At 37.2% G+C, this 27810-nt stretch overlaps 1 protein-coding gene across 1 annotated transcript in view; it reads right to left on the bottom strand.

Annotated features, from left to right (window-relative positions):
• CATSPERB (catsper channel auxiliary subunit beta) overlaps window positions 1-27810 on the bottom strand; it is a 78728-nt gene that overhangs the window by 3362 nt on the left and 47556 nt on the right. The window contains exons 16-24 of the mRNA XM_081829737.1: window positions 27210-27400; window positions 24424-24759; window positions 18823-18962; window positions 16482-16679; window positions 15578-15688; window positions 7067-7177; window positions 5639-5774; window positions 4278-4378; window positions 3320-3394 (exon numbers count right to left, since the gene is read on the bottom strand). Coding sequence (XP_081685863.1) covers window positions 3320-3394; window positions 4278-4378; window positions 5639-5774; window positions 7067-7177; window positions 15578-15688; window positions 16482-16679; window positions 18823-18962; window positions 24424-24759; window positions 27210-27400 — 1399 coding nt within the window. The remainder of the gene's footprint in view (window positions 1-3319; window positions 3395-4277; window positions 4379-5638; window positions 5775-7066; window positions 7178-15577; window positions 15689-16481; window positions 16680-18822; window positions 18963-24423; window positions 24760-27209; window positions 27401-27810) is intronic.

Below are 27810 nucleotides of genomic sequence, written 5' to 3'. Positions count from 1 at the left end.
CAATTGTATGCTATGTGTAATCACAAAAGTGAATTTTCTTTTCCATGCTGAAAGAGCCAGAGGAAACAATTCATTGTAATCTTGGTCTGTTTGGCTTTTGTTTGCATCTTTCCGTTCTGCTTCCTCAGTGTTGGCTATCTCCCCTCTTAGTCTCCACAGCCCTCATGGCTGACAGCAGCTCTTGGGGCCACAAGCTGTTTTGTTCAATATCATCAAGAAAGAGCAAATCCATGTCTCAGCATTTGGTGCAAAAATCCTGTGATTCACTCTGACTGGACTGCTGTAGACCATGGTCTCCATCCCTGAACACCTTTTTTCAAAAATGTTTAATAGCTTCTTCTTGCTGACAGGAACATTCTAAAGTTCTTATTATGAGCTTTAAGGTCTCCCACAGTTTGACCCTAACCTACCCACTTTCTTATACAGAACCTTACATTCCAGCCAAATGGATAGAAGCCGTTCAAGAGATAAGCTTGATGCTTTCTCTTACCTGTGTTTTTGCTGCTGCTGTTCCCTCTACCCAGAATGCCTTCCTTACCCATTTCTTACATAAAATAAAATTTTAGTCACCTTACTAGACGCTAGAAACATTTCACTTGTTCAGTTAAGCCATCCATTATTTTTTAAGAGTAGAAGGCTGTATCACCTCTGAATTCTGTATTCGCCAGCTAAACGGCCACCTCTAAAGTTCTTGAAAACAGTTTTTCTTCAAATGTTTCCCTTCCACTCTTCTTTGACTATCCAAATATTCCACACCATGTCTAAAAAAAGGTTAAACCCCAAAATCATAGAAGTGTGTCTCCTAGACACAATATCTCTTTACTGCCAAAATACTTAAATTTGTATTTCTTAAACACAAAGAATTCACTTAAATAGCCACAGTGTAATTGCCAAAATCAAGGCATTAACACCGAGACAGTGCTGTTCTCTAATCTATAGACGTTATTCAAATTTTGTCAATTATCCCAATAATGTCCTTTAAGGTGCGCAAAAATCCCCATTGTTTCAGGATACTTTCAAAAGCAGGTGTCGACAATCCCAAGAAACTTACACTCTTTTTCTACTGTTGTTTAATGATTCTCCCTTGGTTAACTGTACAATCACTTCCTGTCTTTCTTTTATTTTTTTGTGGTTCCTCCTTCATTCCAGAAGCTTTGTCTCCTTCTGTTGACACTTCTTTTCAGCCTAAATGAAAAATTTCTTTTCATATAAAGAAATTCTTTATATGTTTTTTTAAAAAGAGAAGTTCTGCCAATAGTGGATTATCTTTGTTTTCCTTCATCTAAGAGTGCTTTTATTTTTCCTTCATTCCTGAAGGATATTTTCACTGAATACAGAATTCTGGATTGGCAGTCCATCCTCCCATGTTGGGCAACTTTCTTCTAGCTTCCATGGTTTCTGAAGAAAAATCAGCAGTCATTCAAATTATTGTTCACTTACATGGCTTTGTTGTTGCTGTTGTTTTGGCTGCTTTCAATATTTTTTTCTTTATCTTTGATTTTTAGTAGTTTGGTCATGATATGTTTAGGCAGAATCTCTATATCTTGCTCTGGATTCACTAAGCTTCTTAAATATGTAAATTTACGTCTTCACCAAATTTGGGACATTTTCAGCCTTTATTCTTTCCTCTTTTCTCCTCCTTCTCCTTCCCCTCCCTTAACCCTTCCCTCCCCTGCACTCCTCCTACCACCTCCCTCTCCTCCCATTCCTCCTCCCTTTCCTCCCATTCCTCCTCCTCCTCCCCCTCATCGTCCTTCTTTTTTCTGCATCAATCCCTTTTTCCTGTCCTGCATGGACTCTGGGGACCTAAAGGTCAGACTTTCGATACTATCACATAGATCCCTGAGGCCATTCTTTTTAAAGTCTTTTTTTCTTCAGAGTGGATTTCTATTGATTTGTTTTCAAATTCACTGATTTTTTTTCTCTGCATATTTGTTCTGCTAGCAAATCTATCCAGTGATTTTTAAATTTTAAATATTGTATTTTTCAGTTCTAAAATTTCCATTTGGTTTTCTTTTTTATAGCTTCCATTTCTCTGCTGAGAATTTCTCCCTTTCCCTTTTCAGTCATTTCAAAACTCATTTACCTTTACCTCACACAGTCTGGTTATCATGGCTGGCTTAAAACATCTGTCTAATCATTTCATTTGCCATCAATTGCTGATTGTCTTTTCTTTTGAGAATCTATTATATTTTCTTAGTTATTGGCATATTGAGTAATATGGGATTTTATCCTGGACATTTAAGATGCTTCTGTTGTGAGACTCCGAGTCTTATTAAAAATTCTCTGGAAAATATTGGGGTTTTGTTTGTTTTAGCAGTTGGCTACACTGGTTGAGTTCAGATCAAGTTATGCTTTACTCTCAGTGGTGGCTCCGGTGTCAGTTCAGTTTCAAAACTTTGGCTATGCTCTTGTGTCTTTCTGGTTCCTGTGTCACTCAGGGGTTATTCCAGAACTTAAGTGAGGTGTTTATATTGCAGGTTTATTTTGAAGCCTTTGCTATGCTTCTTTGTTTTTGTTTTTTGAATGACTATATTTTCATCAATTTTATTTTATTTTTTAAGTTTTTATTTAAATTCCAGTTAGTTAACACACATTTACAGCAGTGCAGATCCATTGCTGGGGCTGGCCTTAGGCAGGGTCAAGATAGAAAAAGGAGAGGGGTGGGGGAAGAGGGAGGAGGGGGAGAGGGAAAGAGGAAGGAAAGGAGGGAGGGGAGAGAGAGAGAGAAATCTTGTTTTTGATAATGTGGTAACAGTATTTGATAATGAATGAGTCATTAATCAATTTAATCAAATCCTCATTCCTTCTCATCCTGGTAGCAATCGTCGTTATGTGAAGAAGCATAACTGAATTATTGCACATCATGGGGTAATTTGGGGAGATTGATTTTGGTTCCCAAAACTTTCAGATCTTGATGGCTTTTGGCATATTAAGACTCTACCATTACAATGAAATAATCAGGAAGATTGTAATGGAAACTAAAATGTTATAGACATATGTTTCTTTGGGGACATAGGGTGAGAGGAAATGTGGTAAAAGTCTGAAAATGAGTTAAAAATGGAAGATGGAGAGAGAACAAAAACAAATACAGGCACTTATTAAAATTTTCCTACCTCTGATGGGTCCTGTTATGTGTCATACACTCTACCTTCATCATTACTGACAATGTCACCCCCCTTTCTCCAGGATCCCCTGTCTCCAGGACCTGTCCATCACACAAATTTTGCCGTTTTTCTCTTTTGTGTCTCTTGCACTAACACTTGTCATGCTACTTCCCCAGCCATCACCCCATCGGTACCTTGTGCATTTACCATACCTGAAATTCTTCAACTAAGTTACAAAAAGTGACCCCCGGAACAACGGACACTCTGAAGTGAAAAAGCTCAGAGCCCTGTGGAAAAAAAACACCTGGTCATTAGCAGCATAGACACGTATGTTCCTTTAAGTTAAAATACACACTGGAGCCACTTAACCTATAGATATTGCATAGAAAGATACAATCTCCTTCCTAAGGCATCTACTTCATGTATCAAAATAAAAATGGAGGAAGAAGGACAATAGCTGAAACTTGGTTTTAGAATGAAGAAATATAAGGCGCCTGGGTGGCTCAGTCGTTAAGTGTCTGCCTTCGGCTCAGGTCATGGTCCCAGGTCGAGCCCCACTTCCTGCTCAGCGGGAAGCCTGCTTCTCCCTCTCCCACTCCCCCTGCTTGTGCTCTCTTTCTTGCTGTGTCTCTCTCTGTCAAATAAATAAACAAAATCTTAAAAAAAAAAAAAAATGAAGAAATATAAACATAAAGCCTAACATGACCTTGACAGGTAATTTGGGCTAATCCTCATATTCATGGTTTTGATATGTCCACTTGTTTTTATCGGCTTTTATAACAATTACCTGGATTATATCAACTTCATGTGTTCTTACGGGCAGCTAGAACCAGAAGACATACCTGTGTACATCCAGATGAAGGATACCAAAACTGTTTTATTCCCTTAATTTTGGAAATACCCTTTCTACTCCATCTTGAAAAATAATCTATTAGTTTTGCCTATCAGCTCAAAAAACAGTAAGTTAATGTTAAATTCAACTTTCAGATACTTTTAGAAATAATAATATCAAGAGAAAGGGAGGAAAAATAAACACCCTCCATATATTTTAAAGATGCAATTTCTACCATTGATGGACACTTATACTTTAAAACTTAAACCAATCTTTGTTTAGACATATATGTTTTACTTCAACGCAAAACAGGAAAAACAAAAGTGCTGTCAACTCACCTTTATACTTAAGTTGAGGCCTAAAGGATTATACACTGGAGCATTAAGACGTGGTTCTAAGTAATTTTTCAACTTTTTTACATTGTCTGGTACACTGTGTTCTAAAAGTACATGAAGTATATTTTAAGCACACTGATAATATTTTCACATTTTGCATAAAATTTGCTACATAATCAAGGTACAATGAAGGATTTCACTCTGTAACATGACTAAGTTATCCCAGACTTTTGATTTGGCTTGACTATATAGAAAATATATTTAGGGAAAATTAGGCCGTGTAGCTAACATTGCATCTCCTCAGGGACACTACCAAGAAGGATAAGACCTCTGGGGTGCCTGGGTGGCTCAGTCAGATAAGAGTCTGACTTTTGACTTCAGCTCAGGTCATGATCTAAGGATCGTGAGGTCGAGCAGCACATTGGGCTCTGAGCTGGGCATGGAGCCTGCTTAAGATTCTCTCTCTCCCTCTGCCCCTCCCCAAGTAAAAAAGATTTTTACTATTTATTTTATTATATTTTTTTAGTAGGCTACATGTCCAGCATGGAACCCAATGTGGGGCTTGAGCTCATGACCCTGAGATCAAGACCTGAGCTGAGATCAAGAGTCAGATGCTTAACCAACTGAGCCACCCAGATGCCCCAAAGATTTTATTAAGTAATCTCTACACCCAATGTGGGATATGAACTTATAACCCCAAGATCAAGAGTCGCATGCTTTACTGACTGAGCCAGCCAGGTACCCCTCATTTTTCTTATTTAATAAATTTTCTGCATCTCTTAAATTATTTTACCATAGAAATTCGAAGAAACTTTGCTTGTAAAATTAGAAGATAGATTCTTTTTTTTTTTAAGTTTTATTTATTTAAGTAATCTCTACACCCAACGTGAAGCTTGAACTCATGACCTGAGATCAAGAGTCGCATGCTCTTCGGACTGAGCCAGCTTGGTGCCCCTAGAAGACAGGTTCTATAGGCTCTCTGGCTATACTTTTAGAACTTCCTCTGTAATATTGCAAAAGCAGTCAAAAGAGACAATTAGACCAACATGTAGCACAAACTCAATCATTTTTGCCTCTCATCTACAAAACGGCTTTTCAAATATTTTACCAAAAATGCTTTTATGCCATGAAATCCAGGGCACCGAAAGTAATAATGAAATACATGGGAGAAAGAGGAGGGGAGTGAATAGCAACATGCCAGTTGATTCAACTTCTTCTCCAAAGAGGGGCACCTGGGTGGCTCACTCAGTTAGGTGTCCAACTCTTGGCTGTTCTTTGTGTAAACAGATTTTATAAGCCACTTACCTAGGTAGTAACAACATTAATTATTAGACAAAATAACCGTAGAAGAAAGCAAACCCTACTTAGTTTCCAGTTTTCCCTCCTATTCACTTCAGTCACGGTAACCAGATATGGAGTTTCCACTGGGATACGTCCATCCTCACTGTAAATTTCCAAAGAAACTGGATATTGTGTAACTGGAAACTTAAAACGAGGAACCTAAAGTTCAAATTCCAAGAATGAATGTCAATTTGGAAAATTCAAGACTAATTTCATTTCCTCATAAAGGGTGAATAAATACATTTCCCCAAGAGTTTGGCCATTCTTAAATGACATGTGCCTCTTAGGATTCCTGCCTTCTCAGCTCATGAAAAACAATCTGTCTTACAGTAGAATGAATGTGAACTCCAAAAGTAATACACAGATATTGTGGTAACAAAATTTGTAACTTTCTTTTGGCCCTTTTCAGGAATTTCTTATGATGGTATTCAAACTTTTTTGGCTAACTCATATCTCATAGGGCACTGCATGAATTGGACCTTGACCACCTCCTTTCTGCCTCTCTCCCATCCAGCCATGATCTTTCAGCCACACTCTTGAAGCTCAGGCTCTGGAGTCAGAGTTCAAATCTAGCTCTCTCACATATTGATGATGTAATCTTTGGCAAATTACCTGGCTTCTCTGTGCCTCAAATTAAATGAGGCAAATCATGGAGAATGCTTAGAGCAGTGTTTAGTAGATAGTAAATGCTCAAGAAATATTATTGCAATTCAGTGAGGGGAGAGTTGTAGGGGTATATACAACAACCCTCATAACTCACTGCGAATGCTATGCTCGATATGGTATTAAGTGATTTTATCTTTATATAAAGGATATATATATATAGAGAGAGAGAGAGAGAGAGAGAGGGTCTATAATGCTATTATATAGGTTTACAAGGTCTTGAAATAGATCTACTTAAGCGCACATTTAACTTAGCTAATACAAACACCAATATCCATCTGATAGACCTCTGAATGCTTTAAGACTAACAGAATCAAATATTTGACACAGAACCCATTCTCTTAACCAACATACTATACTGTCTTCTATTTTGTCAATACTACCAAACTGAACTCCTTGATTACAAGGACTTCAACTTCTATATTCCCAGTACTGATACACATTAGATACTCAGTAATTTCTGAATGAATCAATATCTATCGTAATCTAGTGTAGTGTATGACAGGTTACAAATTGTTTTCATATACACACATGTGTGTGTATCTTTATAAGAATCCTGTGAAATGGACAGTGTGGGCAGGTATTATTCTATTTTGCAGAGGTGGTTTGTTACCTTGTTTTGGGATATTTAAATCCAGATCTTCCTAGCTCTGTGTCCTGTTTAGTTCTATGTCATAATAAGACATTAGTTCCACGTCTTAACTTTCATATTTAATCAAAATGCACACTTCAAAATCTTATATTAATATGAAAGTACTTAGTCTTCAGGCAATTAAAAATTACCTTACCTTTTCTCTGCAATCTGAGAAAGCAACAGCATGTGAAAACTTCTGATCATTTGTGCAGTTACACTCCTCCCGAGTAGACATGTTAGCACACTGCTTGAATTTACCAGATCTCTGCAAATAGAATATAGGTTGACTTGCTTTTTTTGTGGCAGGACATCTGCAAATGGAGTAAATGTTCACTAAATATTTGTTTCCTGAATGAATAAAATCCCTGAGAAGGTAAGAGGGGGGGGGAAAGTCCATTAATAATGGACTAAAAGTACAGTATTTCTGAATTTTGTTTCCTCCCTTGGTAATTTGATCTCAAGTATCAGCTTCTTGCCAGGTTGATGATTAACATGCATGAGACCTACAAAGCCTGTGTTATTCTGAATGCAGCACATGAGGACCACCAGACTCCCTGTTCTGGGCCCCTCCCATTGCAGGCATGAAGACAGAGACCTAGAAGGAGCCAATGTGATATGATGGGACTGTGGACTCTATGGAACCCTCTCCAAGTCTACTGTTTCAAACTGCCTTTCTTCGTGGCATTCACTAATGCCATTTAAAATCTCCATTATATCGGGCGCCTGGGTGGCTCAGTTGGTTGAGCAACTGCCTTCGGCTCAGGTCATGATCCTGGAGTCCCAGGATCGAGTCCTGCATCGGGCTCCCTGCTCAGCAGGGGGTCTGCTTCTCCCTCTGACCCTCTTCCCTCTTGTGCTGTCTCTCATTCTCTCTCTCAAATAAATAAATAAAATCTTTAAAAAAAAAAAAAAGAAGCTAGTATCCCAAAGAATGAGCCATTATATGCACTGTCCATTTGTCATTCATTTTTTATTTGATCACTCTTGCTAGAGATTGGCTTTTGATTTTGATAATCAGCTCTATTTTTTTTATTTTTTATTTATTTATTTTTTTTTAAAGATTTTATTTATTTATTTGACAGAGAAAGACACAGCGAGAGAGGGAACACAAACGGGGAGTGGGAGAGGGAGAAGCAGACTCCCTGCCGAGCAGGGAGCCCGATGTGGGACTCGATCCAGGGACTCCAGGATCATGACCTGAGCCGAAGGCAGTCGCTTAACCAACTGAGCCACCCAGGCGCCCAGCTCTATTTTTTTTTTTTTTTTTTTAAGATTTTATTTATTTATTTGAGACAGAGAGAATGAGAGAGAGAGAGCACATGAGAGGGGGGAGGGTCAGAGGGAGAAGCAGGCTCCCTGCCGAGCAGGGAGCCCGATGCGGGACTCGATCCAGGGACTCCAGGATCATGACCTGAGCCGAAGGCAGTTGCTTAACCAACTGAGCCACCCAGGCGCCCCAAGCTCTATTTTTTTTAAATGTTATTCTTCCTTTTACCTTTTAATTTAGGATTACCATCCCCCCAGCTTCTTTTTTCTTCTTCTTCTTTTTATTGAGATAAAATTCACCATTCTAACCATTTTCAAGCGTACAATTTGGTGAGTTTTAGTACATTAGCAATGTTGTTCAATCATCACCACTAATTCCAGAACATTTTCATCACCCCAAATGGAAACCCTGTACCCATTAATAGTTACTCCCCACTGGGGCTCCTACTTGGTTCAGTCAGTGGAACATGGGACTCTTGATCTCGGGGCTGTGAGTTCATACCCCACTGGTGGGTGTCGAGATTACTTAAAAATAAAATCTTAAAAAAAATAGTTACTCTTCATTTACCCTTTCCCCCAGCCCATCTATTCATTCTATTTTCTATCTCCATGAATTTTCCTATTCCAGACATCTTATATAAGTGGAAATATACAATATGTAGCCTTTTGTGTCTGTTTTCTTTTGTTCAATACTGTTTTTGAGGTTCACCCATGCTGTGGCATATGGCAATACTTCATTCCTTTTTATGACTGAGTAATATTCTATTGTGTGGATATTGCCTATTTTGTTTATCCATTCATCAGTTAATGGATATTTGGTTGTTTCCCTTCTTTGGCTATTATGCATAATGTTGATATAAATTTTCTGTTTGAACATACATTTTCAATTTTGGGGGGATGTATATCTAGGAGTAAAATTGTTGGGCCATAGAGTAATTCTATATGTTTAACTTTCTGAAGACCTGCCAAAATGTTTGCTGCACCATTTCATATTCTCCTCAGCAATGTATGAGGGTTCTAATTTCTCCACATCCTCACCAACATTTGTCATTTTCCATTAAAAATATTATTATAGGCATCCTAATGTGTGTGAAGCGGTATCTCATTGTGATTTTGATTTACATTTACGTAAGGACTAATGATATTGAGCATCATTCATGGGCTTATTGGCCATCTGTATATCTTCTTTGGAGGACTGTCTATTTAGAGACTTCATCTATTTCTGACTGAGTGGTTTGTCTCTTTGTTGTGGAGTTGTAAGAAATCTTGAGAATGTCTAGATACTAGATCCTTATCAGATATATGAATTGCAAATATTGTCTCCCATTCAGCGAGTGTCTTTTCACTTTCTTGACAGTGTCCTTTCAACCACACACAAAAGTTTTTAATTTTGATGAAGTTCAATTTATTTATTTCTCTGTCATTTCTTGTGCTTTAGGGTCATATTTAACAAATCATCACCTTATCCAAAGAGACAAAGGTATACACTTATAGTTCCCTATGAGAGTTTTGTGTTTTAGCTCTTACGTTTAGGTTTTCAATCCATTTTAAATTAATTTTTGTAGATGGTGCAAGATAGGTGTCCAAATTCATCCTACTGAATGTAGATATTCATTCAGTTGTCACGGCACCATTTGTTAGAAAACCTATTCTCTCTCCTTTGAGTGGCCTTGGCACACAGGTCAAAACTCAGTTGACCACAGACGTATGGGTTTTTTCTGGATTCTCGATTTTATTCCATGGATATATATGTCTATCCTTATGCCATTATCACACTGTTTTGATTACTATAGTTTTATAGTAAATTTCAAAATTGTGAAGTATGGGTTCTCCAACTTTGTCTTCTTTTTCCAAGATTGTTTTGGCTGGCAGAGTCTCTTAAAATTCTTTATGAATTTTAAAATCAGCTTTTACATTCATGCAAAAAGGCATTCAGAATTTTAATAGGGAATGCATTTAGTCTGTAAATCAGTTTGGGGAGTATTGTCATTGTAAGAATATTAAGTCTTCCATTCATGAACATGGGATCTTTCCCACATTTAATTCCCTTTTAACTTCTTCAGCTATGTTTTGTAGCTTTCAGTGTCCAAGTTCTGTATTTTCTGGGCTATATTTATTCCTAAATATTTTATCATTTGTGATGCTATCGTAAATGGAATTATTTTAATTTCACTTTTGTTCATTCTAGTATACAGAAATACAATTTTTTGTGTGTATTGATCTTGTGGCCTACATCTCTTTTATAAACTCTTAAGTTTTTTGTTTTTGTGGATTCTTTAAAATTATATGTATCTTATTAATATACATATTATATATAACATATATATAATATCATGTCATCTGTGAATAGAGATCATTTTATTTCTTCCTTTCTAATCTGGATGCTTTTTATTTCTTTTCCTTGCCTAATTGTCCTGGCTAGAACTTCCAGTCCAATACTGGATAGAAGAGTCATGAGCCTTGTCTTGTTCTTGGTCTTAAGGGAAAAGCTTCTAATCTTTCACCATTAAGTATGATGTTAGCAGTGGGTATTTCATAGATGCCCTTTATCAGGTTGAGAAGTTACCCTTTATTACTAGTTTGTTGAGTGCTTTTATCATGAAGGGTCATTGGATTTTGTCAAAAGCCTTTTCTGCATCAATTGAGATGATCATGTATATTTTCCTTTCATTCTATTAATGTGGTGCATTACAGTGATTGATTTCTTATGTTAAGCCACCTTTGTGTTCCTGGGACAAATCTCACTTGGTCACGGTCTATGATCCTTATACTATGCTGTTGAATTTGGTTTGCTAGTATTGTTGTAGGGTTTTTTTTGTCTCTAATATTCATAAGGGATATTGGTTTGTAATTTTCTCTCAATGTGTTTATCTGGCTTTGGTATCAGGGTAATGCTAGCCTCTTAGAATCAGGAAGTGTTCCCTTCTCTTCTATTTTTTTGGAAAAGCTTGAGAACTATTGGTGTTAAATTTTCTTTAAATGTTTGGTAGAATTCACCAATGAAGCCATCTGATCTTTTCTTTGTTGGGAGGTTTTTGATTACTGACTGACTCAATCTCTCTACTTGTCTTGGAGTTATTTAGATTTTCTATTTCATTTTCAGTCAGTTTAGGTCATTTCTGTTTTTCCATGAATGTTTCCATCTCATCTAGGTATCCAATTTGTTGACATACAATTGTTCATAGTACTCTTATAAATAAATATATATATTTTATTTTTGTAAAGTTAATAGTAATATCCCATGTCCATTTCTGATTTTAGTTGTCTTTTCTTTTTTTCTTTGTCAGTCTATTTAAAGGTTTGTTGATCTTTTCAAAGAATCAACTTTTGGCTTTGTTATTCTTGCTACTATTCTTCAATTCTCTTCTTTATTCACCTCCACTCTAATCTTTATTATTTCCTTTCATCTGTTTACTTTGGATAATACCATATTATGTTAATTACTCTTTTTGATCAATAGGAGGACAAATCCCTCATTCATTTCCTGTTCTTCCAATTATTTATTTATTAATACCTATTTTCTTTTCAGTACGAACTTTAGAAAAAGCCCATTCTGTTCCCTCAAACATATTCTGTTGGGGTTTAGACTGTAATTGCACTGATTTTATAGATTAATCTGGAGAGAACTGAGCTTTATAATGGTGAAGCTTCCCATCAAGAACGTGAGACTTCTCTCAATCCAAGGTGTTTTTTATATGTTTCAGCTAAATCATATAATTTTTTCCGTGCCTGTCTTTCACATATTTTTAGATTAAATTCTACATCTATTATTATATACAAATGAAGAGTGAGTTGTTTTCCATTATTACTTCTAATTAGTTATTACAGATATATAGGAACATTACTGATTTTTCTTTGTGATTTTATATCCATTGGGCTACATTACTGATAATAATTATTAGTTTTAGTAGTTTGCCAGTTGTTTCTTCCATATTTTCTAAGTAAGTAATTACATGTGGGAATGGTGAGTTTTGTGTCTTTCCTATGTTTATACTTTATTTTTCTTTGTCACATTGGCTTAGCCTGACTTTACAAAATGAAGTAAAATAGAAGCATTAAAGCACGAATGCTTCTAATATTTAATTTTATATGTTTGCTAAATACTTCTCACAGATTTTATTAGATTGAGTAGTATCACTTCTATTTCTGTTTTACAGAAGTTTATTCAGAAATGGATGTTAAATTGTATCAAACATGTTTTATGGCTTCTAATGAGATTATTTTTCCTTTAATCCATTTATGAAGTGAATCAATTTAAAATGTTTCATATGTTCAAACCTTCTCACATTGGAGAAAGTCTAGTCTCCTGAAATACCAGAGTTAGTATATTCATGCATTTGCCTTACTAGTATTTTAGCTAGGATTTTTCACAAGTCAGACTAGACAAGAGATTTAGGGGTGGGTGAATTGACGATATAGGTGTGTATGCATACACAATTTTTTTGCATTTTTAAAAATTTTAATTTTAATGATTTAAAGCTATAGAATATGGACTGTATTGAGCCTTTTTGGAATTCATTAAGACTTTATTACAAAATAAGCAGTCACTTAGTATGGATGTTCCATGTGGACTGAAAGGAATGTACATTCTCTGTTTTATGCAGATACATTCACTATGCCCCAGGCTTTCTGGTTCTCCTGAGTCATGGAGTCCTTTCCTTTGAATGCCCTTGCGAGAATACCTCCTTGCCTGGGATGCTCTTTTTCTCTCCCTTACCCTCCTCTACACTCCTCCTTTCTTGGTTCACTCCTACTCATCTTTCAGTCTGACTCCCTTGGACTAGGTTCTATACCCCTGATCCACAGTCATATTGTGTGTTTTATGTCTGTTTCTACTACTTGTCTATCTTAAACTTAGGGGCAAGTAAGGATTAACTGGGAGATTTTTTTTTTTAATGGAAATTTCAGGATTGCACCATAGTTTCTGATTCAGTAGCTGTGAGGTACAATTGAGAAAGCTACATTGTAGAAATATTCCTAGGTAATTCTGCTTCAGGTTATGCATGGTCATACTGTTCAGAAATAGTTGTGTTTTTTTTTAAGATTTTATTTATTTTTTGACAGAGAGACACAGCGAGAGACGGAACACAGCAGGGGGAGTGGGAGAGGGAGAAGCAGGCTTCCCGCGGAGCAGGGAGCCCGATGCAGGGCTCGATCCCAGGACTCTGGGATCATGACCTGAGCCGAAGGCAGCTGCTTAACGACTGAGCCACCCAAGCGCCCCCAGAAATAGTATTTAATTTGTACAACTTTTTGTTTAATTCCTATTCTCCCCCGTTACAGTAAAGATCCATGAAGGTATCATGCTTATCTTGTTTGTTGCTGTATCCTCAGAGAAAGTCGATTTGTACAATGCCTGATAACACTGGAAATGCTGAAATTAACATATGTTGAATGCATAAAAAAGTGCATTAAAAACTTATTGACTTAGCTATAAATGAGGTACATTTGCTATTCAACTCCTAAGAGAATCCTGAAAACATAAACAAACAAACTAAGGATTTCCATGTAAATATAGTAAAATCATATTTCAGTAGTGGACACAACAGGGCTTATCTTTGGAAAAGACTGGAATTGAAGAAGAATGCAGTATTATAGCTCGTCATTGCCTGGAGGAGAGCTTCTTACCCCAAAATGCAAGATTCAACAAGAAGTCAACCTCCTCATGTGTTGAGTATATAATAATATATGTACAAATGTGCATTATCAGATTGTTCAATAGTCTGAAAGCACTCCTTGTGTCTGGTACTGTTCTGGGTACGAAAGATGCAGTAAAGCGTAAAATAGATTTCAAAACAACAACAACCCTGACTTAATGTAGTTTACCTTTTTATGAAACACAGTAAATAAATGAGTAAAATGTTAAAATTGTAATAAGTGCACTGAAGAACAAGAAAGGAGAGAAGGGGGACAGGGAGTGGGTACCACTGGGGGTGGGGCTTCCAAGTCTAAATAGCATGGTCAAGGTAGCCCTCACAACGATGGTGACGTTTAAGCAAAGACCCAAAGACAGTGACAGAGTGCACCATGAACTATCTGGCAGAAGAGCATTCCAGACAGAGCAATTTCTTTGGCTTCAAAGGCCCTGAGATGGAAATTTGTCTGGCATATTTGAAGAACTACATGGAGGCCAGTGTGGCTGGAGCAGATTAACCCAGGGGGAAATCAGGTCAGATGGAATGCCAAGGCCAAATCATGAAGGACCTGACAGACCACTGTGAGAATTTGGCTTTAGCTCTGAATTACATGGAATGACAAGGAAGAGTTGTTATTGTTGTTTTAAAGATTTTATTTATTTGACAGAGAGAGTACATCAGGAGGAGCGGCAGGCAAAGGGAGAGGGAGAGGCAGGCTCCCCGCCAAGCAGGGAGCCTGATGCGGGGCTCGATCCCAGCACCCCAGGATCAAGACCTGAGCTGAAGGCAGCCGCTTAACCAACTGAGCCACCCAGGCATCCCAACAAGGGAGAGTTTTGAACAAAAGAAACAAGCATTTTATGTCTTTCTATATGTGTGTGTGTGTACATATACAATGCATGCACATATGGAATGGGTGTGAATGTTTGTGCACATCTATAGGTAGGCAGGTGTGTTCTGGAGAGAGATTCCACAGGCATCTGTGAGGTTTCCTCAAGAAGCTACCCCATCATGTACTCTTCCTCTCAACCTCATGGCTTCTGTCTGTTCTTTCTATCTTGTTCACTCCATACTCCAGAGAGGCAGAGTGCTGCTGGGTTTGGTTGTTTTCTAAGCAGACCATTGGTAGGAGTTTAAATGTGTTGTGTTGGATCAAATTGTCTTCTTTCTATAGGACACCTTTCGTTTCACTGGGCTGGCCATGTGAGATGGGTCTGGGGGCTCCTTTCATCTGAGAAAAGATGCTGTCACCCCACTAATCCCCTTTGAAATCCAAAGAGGAACCTAGGAGACGTCAGCAGAAAGAAGTCCATTTAGAGTTCTTGGCTCCAAAACCACATCCAGAAGTAGCAGTAAGAGGAAAGGGGCTAATGGGGCACCTGGGTGGCTCAGTCGGTTAGGTGTCTGACTTCAGCTCAGGTCATGATCTCAGGGTCCTGGGACTGAGCACCGCATCAGGCTCCCTGCTCAGTGGGGAGTCTGCTTCTCCCTTACCCTCTCTCCTTGCTCCTCCCCATTTATGCTCTGTGTCTCTCTTAAATAAATAAAATCTTTAAAAAAAAAAATGAAAGGGGGGCCTAAAGGAGGAGGAGGAGGAACAAGGTAGTAGGAATAGTAATAAACACTGACATAGCAGGGCAGATGGAACATTATTTTGAATGAACCTTCTCATTTAGTCCCTACAGCTAGGTCCATCTGTAATTTCACTGAATGATTTCTTGAATTCAAATAAGAACTGGTTTGTATGTTCAAAAATTATTTACCTTTGACTTAGGAAATAGATTTCTTGGTATAGGTTTGCTGGGATCCACATGGTAAAAATTGTCTGTGAGTGGAATAGCAATTCCCATATTAGATGGAGGCCTGTAGTTTACCTGTAAGCGATTAAGCAAAGAAAACATGTAATTCATAATTATTTACGAAGTCTTTAACTTAAAAATCTTGGTTTTCCAGAAAAGCATTCAAAGCAAATATTTCATTTTTAGTTCCAGGCATTTGAGTAAATTTCTATTCTCCCTGCACTCCCTACACCTTATTTTTCTGGGATTTCAACAACCTTAGCCCACAGCAATATAATTGTTTGGAACTTGTAAATAAGTGAAAAAAATTTTTAGTATGTAAAATAGCTACCATAAAGTAAATGCGAGAAAGTTTCAACACCTTATAAAAAGTCTTACTGGTATATTTAGTAAATAAATCTTCAAGTTCAGTCAGTTGCTTTTTTTGACACAGAGAAAATCATCAGTAATAAGTTCATCAGCAAAGAATAATAATACACATTTTTTAAAGTGTCACAGATTCTGACAAGGCAGAAATTAAAACTGTAACTACATCGAAATGGAACCAGTAAGATGGAACTAGGACAGGTCAACAGAATGGCTAATAACTGTATATAGCACAAAATCCCCAAGATTATGCCACCATAATATAGCATAAAATAATTTTTATGATGGTGAGACTGAGTTACCAGGAAAAGTCATTATTTCAGGAAGTGTTAGCATTTTAGAAATTAATAATTGTCACATCCTCAAGATGACAGGAAGATTGAACCATAACTGGAGTGTTTTGTGCATCTCAGGAAAGAAATGCTACAATGGGATGGCCAGCCAACCACACAAAAGTAATATATCACAGGTAACCTTAAAACAATCTGCTTAGGTTTCTTACCGGTAAAGTTTTGATCATATTAAAACCCTGACTGTCTTTGTGAACACCGCTAATCCAGTCTTCTAGTGGGATGAGTTTACTAGGAATGTGATGCATAGATTTGAGATAACTACAGCTGTTTTTCAATGTTGGCACGACTGTCGTGACAAAACACTCAGTAGATGCTCCCCAGACAACTAATGCCAATGAGGTTGAACCCTGAGAACATCCAAAGAAATGAAGGTTATTGAAAGTAACTGTTAAATTACTATTTCAATTTCCTTGCTGGTTATGGGTGTAGTGATCCAAAGGTGCACCAGCACCCCAATGTCTATAGCAGCCATGTCCACAATAGCCAAACTATGGAAAGAATCTAGATATCCATCAACAGATGAATGGATAAAGAAGATGTGGTATATCTATACAATGGAATATTACTCAGCCATCAGAAAGGATGAAATCTTACCATTCACATCAACGTGGATGGAACTGGAGGGTATTATGCTGAGTGAAATAAGTCAATCAGAGAAAGACAATTACCACATAGTTTCACTTAAATGAGAACTATAAGAAACAACACAGAGGAAGGGGAGTAAGCCTCACATCAGGCTCTGCACTCAGTGGGGAGTCTGCTTGTCCCTCTCCATCTCCCTCTGGCCATCCCCTCACTCATGCTCTCTCTGTGTCTCTCTCAAAACAAATAAATAAATTTTTTTTAATGTAGAAATACTAATAACTGTGATGATGTTGTAGACTCTGGTACCTCTATCCCGATACTCTGTAGCCATTAAAAATGGTATATTTTAAAAAATTTTTACCAAAACACATTGAACCAGAATCTATGCAGGATTCTACTATTAAAGGAAATGTGGCTAGGGGTGGGAGAGGCACAAATTAAGTAAGAGACAAGGAAACAAACATAAGAATCCAAAATGTTAGACAATCTATAACACAGCTGATCTGATTTCTACAATTCAATGGCAAATGAAGAAAATGGACTAGTATCTAGGACACTTAAGAGAAAATAATCACATACCATGTGAATCTTGTTTGGCTCCCAATTCAAACAAAACAACTATAAAAATATCTTTGAGAAAATTGGGGAATTTGATTATGGACTAGGTTTTGTAGGATACCAAAAAAAAAAAAAGAAGAAGAAGTTTTAGGAACAACAATGGCATGATAATGGTTATATGAGAGATAATGCACATATTTTTTAGAGATGTATATTGAGTCATATAAAGAGTGAAATGACATGATGCTTGCTTTCATTCTAAAATATCTCAGACTATAAAACAAAAACCAAAATGTTGGGGGGAGGATGATAAAACACAAGCAGCAAAATCTTGACTACCGTTTGAGTACTAGGTATATGGAAACTCTACTTTGGTCTATATCTGGAAGTCTTCATGATAAAGACAATTTTGGGATATGCAGAAAAAATATTTAGTGATTCAAAAGGATTAAATCATATAGTTAAGTGGAAGGAGAAAAAATGTTTAAAGTGTATGTACAACGCTCTCCCAGTTTTAGGGAAAAAAGAAAAAAATACTGTCAGTTCATAGTGATTGAGCCTTTTCCATGTGCCAGACATTTATTTTTTTTAAAGATTTTATTTATTTATTTGATAGAGAGAGACACAGAGAGAGAGGGAACACAAGCAGGGGGAGTGGGAGAGGGAGAAGCAGGCTTCCCACGGAGCAGGGAGCCCGATGTGGGGCTCAATCCCAGGACCCTGGGATCATGACCTGAGCCGAAGGCAGACAGTTAATGACTGAGCCACCCAGGCGCCCCTCCACGTGCCAGACATTTAGACGCCCTACTTGAATGATCACGTTGAATTCTCAGAAACTACCCTGTGAGGCAGGTATTGTCATTATCATCTCCAATTCATAGATGAGGAAACTTAACCATAGTAAAGTGACCTTCCCAAGTTCACAGACGGCACCAAAAGTGAGATCTATACCAGGCAGTCTTATCCAAAGCTCATTCATTCTATAATGCTAAGGTTTTATTTATTTATTTGTCAGAGAGAGAAAGAGAGCACAAGCAAGGGGAGCTGCAGGCAGAGGGAGAAGCAGACTCCCTGCTGAGCAGGGAGCCCGATGCAGGACTCGATCCCAGGACCCTCAATCCCAGGACCCCAGGATCATGACCTGAGCCAAAGGCAAATGCTTAACTGATTGAGCCACCCAGGTATCCCTCGTAATGTTTTACTGCCTTTTTGTAATTGCCCAAATGTTAAAAGTGCTTAGTCATTCTTGAGAGATAGGATTATGTGTGATTTTCCCTTCTTTCTCTTGGCTTATATTGTAAGTTTTCCATAATTAACAGACTTTTTTGTAATTAAAGAAAATCTTACTTGACGTAAAGCTTTGCTAGCTGCAGAAATTTTCATTACGTAACTATCAGTATCATCAAAAGAGCCTTCAGCTTTAACTTCCAACAAATTTGCATTTCCAACAATGACTTTCAGTAGTGGTATTTCTAGTGTTCGAACACCTATGGAAACAAAGCTAAAGGTTAAAATTAAATCATAGTGTGTCAATTATACTAAAAACATCTGGAAACTAAAAAAGAAAAATAATTAAATCATGAAAATTTTAAACAATTTCATAATGTCTAGCTAATCAGGATTCTAGAACAGCTACAGACTCTATTATGAATGCTTCATAATGGCTACAAATATAGTTAGGAATTTATATGGAGTTAACTTTGATGGCTCTTGGAAAAATTTAACTTCACAAATATTTTCTCACAGAAATATTGCTCCCTTCCATTTCTCATTCTTCAGTCAAGGTCTCAAATGCATGAAAAGGTCACTTGGACTGTACTGGTCACACTGAGCTGGATGGCTTAGTGAAGAAACTGAAGGATGCATGCTCAACTTCAAGAGCCATCAGCCCATGGTTGCCAAGACAAAATGAGGCAGGTAACATGACCTGTCATCAGGCCTATTTCTGCCTGCAGGCCACCTGCTTGCAATCACTCCATACTGAGAAATTTACTAGAAAAAGAGATTTGACAGACTATGTAGTCTATCTGCCATCCTTACTAATCAGTAAATCAGGGCTGAGAAGTAGGAAATGATTTGCCTGAAGTCTCATCTACAACCCTTTCCCTTAAACCAAAGTGAGCTGGTTAGTGCTTCCTAAACAGTCACTGGGTATTTGTTAGAATGCAGATTCTGATTTACCAGGGTCTGCAGAGGGGACTGAGTTTGGACATCCTCTACATTAGCTGTATTCAGGTATAACTGATGAAGAAAATTGTATATATTTAAAGTGTATAACGTGATGATTTCATATATATAGGTATCATACATATATTCATTTATATATATATATACACACACACACTGTGAAATGAATACCACAATTAAATTAACACATCCACCACCTCATAGTTACTTTGTATGTGTAGTGAGAACATATAAGATCTACTCTCTTAGCAGTATTATTATTATGATGATTTTGTTTTGAGAGCGGGCAGAGAGGAGAGAGGGGGAAAGGGGGAGAGAGAGAATCTTAAGCAAGCCCCACGTCCAGCACAGAGCCTAAAGCGGGTCTCAATCTCATGACCCTCTATCTCAGGACCCTGAGATCAGGACCTGAGCCAAAATCAGAAGTCGGATGCTTAACTGCCTGAGCCACCCAGGCACCTCCAATACAGTATTATTAACTATAGGTCCCATGGCATATGTTACATCCCCAGAACTTACTCATTTTACAATGAGAAGTTGTATCCACTCACCAACATCTGTACATTTTTTTCTACTCCCTAACCCCTGGCAACCAGCATTTATTCTACTCTCTATTTCTGTGAGTTAGACTTTTAAAAATTAGATTCCACGTCTGAGTGAGATAATATAGTACTTATCTATCTCTATGTGGCTTATTTCATTTAGCATATCCTCCAGGTTCATCCATGTTACTGCAAATGGCAGAATTTCCTTCTTTTTATGGCTTAATAACTAGCCATCTCTCTCTTCTCTCTCACAAACACACACACACACACACACACACACACACCCCATGTTTTCTTTATCCATTCTTCCATCAACCGACACTTAGGTTGTTTCTGTATCTTGGCTATTATAACCTGCAATGAACATGGGAGTGCAGATACCTCTTTGAGAAACTGATTTTGTTTCCTTCAGATATATACCCAGAAGTGGGATTTCTGGATCATATGGTAGTTCTATTTTTAATTTTTTGAGGAACTTCCATACTGTTTTCCATAGTGGCTGCCCCAGTTTACATTTCCTCCAATGGTGCATGAGGGTTCCCTTTTTGTCTACATCCTCACCAATGCTTGTCATCTCTTGTCTTTTTGATACTAGTCATTCTAACAGGTTTGAGGTGATATCTCACTGTGGTTTTGATTTGCATTTTCCTCATGATTTGTGATGTTGAACACTTTCTCCTGTATTTGTTGGCCATGCATATGTCTTCTTTGAAAAATGTCTATTCAGGTTCTTTGCCTGTTTTTTAATTGCATTATTTGTGGGGTTTTGTTTGTTTTTTGCTATTGAGATGCATGAGTTCCTTATACACTTTAGATATTAACCTCTTATTGGATATATGGTTTGCCCATATTTTCTCCCACTCCATAAGCTGTCTTTTCATTTTGCTGGTTCCCTTTGCTGTGCAGAAGCTTTTTAGTTTGATGTAGTCCTACTTATTTACTTCTGTTTTTGTTGCCTTTGATTTTTGTGTCATATCTAGAAAAGTCAGTGCCAAGACCAAAATCAAGGATCTTTTCCCCTATGTTTTCTTCTAGGAGTTTTATGGTTTTAGGTCTTACATTTAAGCCTTTAATCCATTTCATTAATTTTTGTGAGGGGTGTAAGATAAGGGTTCAGTTTCATTCTTTTGGATGTGATTATCCAGTTTTCCCTACATCATTATTGAAGAGACTATCTTTTTTTCCCCACTGTGTGTTCTTGGCTCCTTGTCAAATATTAATTAACCATATATGTGTGGGTTTATTTCTGGGCTGTCTATTTTACTCCATTGGGCTATGGTTTTTATGCCAGTACCATAATGTTTTGATTAATATAGTGTTGTAATATAGTTTGAAATCAGGGAGTATGATGCCTCCAGTTTTGTTCTTCCTGAAGACTGCTTTAGCTATTCAGGGTTTTTAATGTGATATATGATATTAACATAATGAAGGGTAAAAATCATGGATCATCTACATCACAATAGATGTAGAAAAAGCATTCGACAACATTCAACATCCATTCATGATAAAAACTCTCCACAAATTAGGTATAGAAGGAATGTATCTCAACACAATAAAGGTCATATATGACAAGACCGTAGCTAACTTCATACTCCTATGTCATCATACTCAACATACTCAAAGCTTAAAACTTTGCCTCTAAGATCAGGAACAAGACAAGGATGCCTACTCTTGCTAATTCTGTTCAACATGGTACTGGAAGTCCTACCCAGAACAATTAGGCAAGAAAAAGAAATACAATGCATCCAAATCAGAAAGGAAGAAGTAAAATTGCTTCTGTTTGCAGATAACAGGATATTATATAGAGATAAGTAAAGTTGCAGGATTCAGAATCAAAATACAAAAATCAGTTGTGTTTCTATATACTAACAATGAACTATCCAAAAGAGAAATTAAGAAAACAATCTCATTTACAATAGCATCAAAAAGAATAAAATACATAGGAGTAAATTTAACCAAAGAGGTGAAAGACCTGTACACTGAAAATTACGAGTTTCAGTGAAAGAAATTGAAGAAGACACAAATAAATGGAAAGATATCCTGTGTTCATATATTGCAAGAATACTATTAAAATGTTCATACCTACAGACTCAGTGCAATCCATATCAATATTCCAATAGGGTTTTTCAAAGAAATAGAAAAAACAGCCCTAAAATTTGTGTGGAACCACAAAAGATTCTACACTTCTAACAAGCAGCTAGGTGCTGCTGATGTGGTTGGCCTAGGCACCCACACTTTGAGTAGCATGCACTAGGCTTTTCTTCACAAAGAGGCAATTGAGTTGATTTGATTATTACTATTTGTTTCCATCAAACTGAATGAGTAAAACTGTACCATTCAACAATGAATTTGGTATATTTTAAAGCTGAAATATTTAGAACACTGTGGGACTTATAACAGAATATGAAGAGATAACAAAGGAACAGAGTTTTAACAATCCAGAATGGTGAAGATGATAGGTAAATTGTTTACCGTATTCTGAAACCAGTTAAGAAAGATCACACTATTCAAGAAGTGATATTGGAACAACCAGCTAACCACCTACAATATACCAAAGCAAAATCTACATAAATTAAAGACTTAGATGGAAAGTTAAAACTATAAGATTAAAACTCCAAAATTACTTGAAGAAAATGTGGACAATTAGTCATATAATCAATGAGAAAGGATTCTAAGAGTTTCAAGAGGAAGTTTTTTTTTTTTTTAACAGTATTTAAGTCCACAATCTTGATTGAAACAGAGAGTTGTCCTCCAATTTTTTTTTTTTTTTGGTAATTTTCACTTGTATAAATTGTATTTGATTCCGTTTTTCAAATGAGCCTTTTTTAAAAAATTGTGTTTTGCCCTTTCATTATGATTCAAAGATCTTCTTTTGTCTCTTTGAGAGTTTTACATATAGTTGGTTTATAGTGTCTTTCTGATTTTTCTATTGTCTCAAGTCCTTGGAGATTAAAGATCAAGTTCTTGGGGTGCCTCGATGGCTCAGTCAAGCAGCTGACTCTTGATCTCAGGTCTTGATTTCAGGGTCATGAGTTCAAGCCCTGCATTGGGCTCCATGCTGGGTGTGGAGCCTACTTTATAAGTAAGTGAGTAAGTAAATAAAATGAAAATAAAAATCAAGTTCTCTTTCTTATGTTAGGTCATTTCGTTATGTAGTTTTAAAATGTTTTCCTCAATTGACGTTCCATGGAGATTGATTTTTCCATGGAAGTCTATATTCCCTGGATTATGGAAATATTCCTATCAAGGGTTTTATGCTTGTCTATGCTGGAGCCCATGTGTTATAATTATTTCTCAGCTTGGGATTCCTACAACTAGTGTGTTGTCTCTAGGGGTTACACAGTCTTGGACTTTGGGGTTTTCACAGGAGATCCTTTTTTTCCACTTTGAGTCTCATGGAGTTGATAATCCCCTGAACTCCCTCTTTGGATTGGTAGAGTTTTCATAATCCCCCTTTCATGATTTAAGCTCCCAGCTTTACTTAATGGCTTTGGTTCCAGCCTTCTACCACAAAGTATATTCTGCCAATGCCTGGGCGTTAAAATCCGTCCCTTTGCCTATATGGCCCATACTTGAGCCTCTCATCTTTCAGGGTGCCACAAAGTAGCTAATTTCTTTGGCTTTGAGTTCCCTCTTCATTTCTGGTGACGGGATTTTCTTCTCTTTCCCTCCCTTCCCTCCATCTTTCCCTTCTCTCTTTCTAGCTCAGTTATTTACCAAAATTTTTGTTTTACTTTTCCAGTGTGCCATTTCTCCATCATCTTTTGTAAGTTTAATGTTACTTTTGCAATAAATAAATGCCATGGGAAAATAGCATACTATTTAAAAGCTATTTTTTGGCTTAAAATAAATACTTGAAATAACTACAACAATATCAAAAGAATGAAAGAGTTTTCTTTTCAGAGGACAGTAAAAATCTAAACGAAAATCCTGTGTAAACTTGGACTGCTAACTTAACCTCATTTTTTCTCATTTGTAAATGAAGATTAAAATCTAGCCTTTTAGAGTTGCTCTAAGTATTGAATTAAAAATACATAAAAATAATTTAGTACAGAGCCTCGCACATAGTAAGTGTTCAATAATTAGAAGCCAATACTGTTATTAACAGAATGCCAGCTACTATGTAAGCCAAAGATAATGGAAATATCAAAGAGTATATTTTACATTCAAGAAAAACAACATCTCCTTTGATGTTTCCCAGTAAAAATAAACTTACCTTTTGTATTAGGTATGACCTTAACTTCTAAAGTACGAGATTTCCCCAGATCAATGTATTTCAGGATATTGAGGGATAGGGAATGATCATGTTGAAACCAATAATTACATGGTTTTGCATATATAGACCACATTCGTCCATTCCTGTGCCCCAAGTTGTATAAGAACCAGGAGTCTTTTGGGAAGGTCATATTGTTGAGCACTCTTTCAGGCATGGTAGCAACAGCTAAAGCATTCTTAGCATCTAAAATGCTTATGATCAGGAAGCTGCTGTAACCAGGAATCACCACAGTCTTCTCTATATCCAGATCTTGAAATGAGGCATTAGTACCCGGAGCTAAAACAGGAATAATTTATTATAAAATAAAATAGCCAATGTTCTTCAAGCATACTGGTGGACATAATTGATGAAAACATTATTTGAGTTTTTAAACTATGGTCTTAACCAGAGAACACAGTGGCCAGATATGAGGTTAGAATTCAAATTATTTTATAGAAAGTATATCACAAATACGTCAAGCACAAACCTATACTTAAACCTTTACTATGAAACTAGTTCTATAAAATCCTCAGCAGAAAAAAAAAAAAAACAACCACCACCCATGTAGGGCTAAGTAATTATAAGAAAGCTAACTTCTCTACTTTAGAACTGCCAAGAGCCTTAATAACTTAGAATCTTTATTGTGATTCTACAAGAGAAGGATAATATAGCTAGTGTTTCCCCAGGATATTTATTGTGTAGATGAATAATTGATTGTTTAGGAAGAGCATGAAGACTTAAAAGAAACTAGACTTTAGGGCAGGACCGTGAGAAACATTCCCACGTAAGAGGATGTGAGAAGAGCCGCAAGAGGGCTGTTTCAAGGAAGGGGAGGTCACCATAGTCAAATGTCTTTGATAGGTCAGGAAATATACCACCACACCAATGTTCTCCTCATTCTGAAAAAATCAATAGAAGTAGTCAGAAGAGACCATCATAGTTCCCTTTATTGTATATGCATGCTCTAATTCCTCCCACTCCATTATTTTTCTTATTTATTGGAGAGAGAGAGAGAGAAAGAGAGAGTGAGGGGAGAGACAGAGTAGGAGGAAGAGAGAGAATCCCAAGCAGACTCTTCACTGAGCGTGGAGCTGGACACAGGGCTCAATCCCAGGACCCTGAGTCCATGACCTGAGCAGGAACCAAGAGTTGGATGCTTAACCGACTGAGCCATCCAGCCGCCCCATTATTTCTCCCACTTTATACAAACCAACAAAAATCCTTTCCCACATTCCCTCCAACTGCCACATAATCTCTCCTCCCCTTATAGCAAAATCCCTCCCCCCAAAGAGTTGCTTTCATTCACTGTCTTCAATTCCTCTCTGTTTAGAGAAATTCAATTCCTACTGTTTAGAACCTAATCCAATCAGACTTTTTGTCTACACTACTCCACCCAACAAAAGATTTTGTCAAGGTTACCAATGACTTGCCCACAGATCTGCTGGTTGGTTTTCCTTCCTCATCTGACCTCACCTACTGGTTCCCTCCTTCTTGAAAGACTTTCCTCACACTTTCTCTTAATTCTTCTCTGAGCAGACCATCCACTCTCCTGTCCTGTGGGGGAAATTATGGGGCGGCTGGATGGCTCAGTCGGTTAAGCATCCAGCTCTTGTTTTCTGCTCAGGTCACGAATTCAGGGTCCTGGGATTGAGTCCTGTGTCCCCCGTCTTCCTAAACACTAACTGTTGCAATGCCAAGGATTGCAACTTTGGCCTTTTCCTTTCCATATTTATACTCATCTTCCAGGTGATGTCATCTGGTCTCATAGCATCAACTATCATACATATACTGACTGCTCAAATTTCTCTCTCCAGTCCAGGTGCCTTCCCTGAACTCCAGGTTTGTCTTACTAAATATGAACCTCATTTCTCCACTTGGGTGAATAACAGTTATCTTAAATTTAATGTAATCTCTCACCTGATTACTGCAATCACAAAATTGATTTCTCTGCTTTCCTTCTTGACTTCTATCACCTGCCCAGCCCATTCTCAACACAGGAACCAAAGTGATCTTGTTAAAACCTAAGGCCAATCATGTTACTTTCTGCTTGAATGCCTCCAATGGCTTCCCATTTACTCACAATAAAAGCCAAATCCTTACAATAAACAATACTAATGTTGGATTTATATCTATTGTATATAATCCTTCAAATAGAAATATCCTACATAATTATTTTTTTAACATTCTATTTTTTTTAAAGATTTTATTTATTTATTTAATTGACAGAGAGAGAGAGACAGCGAGAGAGGGAACACAAGCAGGGGGAGTGGGAGCAGGAGAAGCAGGCTTCCGGCCCAGCAAGGAGCCCGACGCAGGGCTCGATCCCAGGACCCTGGGATCATGACCTGAGCCAAAGGCAGTCGCTTAACCAACTGAGCCACCCAGGCGCCCCCTTACATAATTATTTTAATATGTAGGGCAAAATCTACATGAACTTCGTATTTTTTTTTTTTGGACTTCCTATTTTCTTTCACTTCTCCTTAATACTGTTTAAGACAAAATAACATTATAGGAATAAATGACAGGCACTACTATTGATGAAATATTAATGAAGTTATAGCTAGATTTTATTATATTAGAAATTAAAAATTCCTCCAGGAACCTAAGTGTATGTAGATTTCAGCAGCTTGCCAATTGGACTAAATTTTGAAATCTACTGTTCTTCTATAAATGAGCATGAAAAATCTTCCCAAAAGATAATTCATTTTTTTCTAGCCATCAGAGATGTACCACATTATTATACTTACTTTGTGGTTGAAGAGTAAGTTCATAGAAGACATTTCCAGTTCGATTAATAGAAAGGGAACTAGACAAACAAGGGCTCGTATTCACTTCTTCTATTCCAAAAGGGTCTATCACTTCCGCAATAACAGAGGACAAAAATCCATCAGGAGTGTTATGTTGTAATACCTTTCTTATGTAAGCTGTTCCAGTTTTCCTAAAAACCAAACCAACAAACATCAAGCCATCTGGATAAAACAGTGGTTTAAATGAATAAGCTTGTGAACACATGATTTACAAATATACCACAAACAGCCAACAAATGAATAATTGGTCAACATTTGTTCAACCTCACTAGCACTCAGTGAAATGCCGGCTATAGCCACTGGATACAATTTCCCGCCCATCAAATTAACAAAGATTTTTAACTGACAGGGTTCAGGAGCAGCAAGGATTGAGTGGAGATAGGCACTCATCCACTACTGATGGACCATAAATTGGTACAAGCTTCCCAGAAAGCAAACTGACATTATGTAGTAAGAGCTCTAGCATTATATTTTTTCCCCTCTGATTCCATAAGTCTACTGACAGGGCTCTATCCTAAGGCAATAACTTGAATCACAGGGG

The sequence above is a fragment of the Leptonychotes weddellii genome, chromosome 9 (assembly GCF_054177405.1).
Source record: "Leptonychotes weddellii isolate Sample4059 chromosome 9, ASM5417740v2, whole genome shotgun sequence".
Lineage (NCBI taxonomy): Eukaryota > Metazoa > Chordata > Mammalia > Carnivora > Phocidae > Leptonychotes > Leptonychotes weddellii.
The sequence above is the reverse complement of the archived record's forward strand: the minus strand, read 5'-3'. Positions and strand labels throughout refer to the sequence as shown.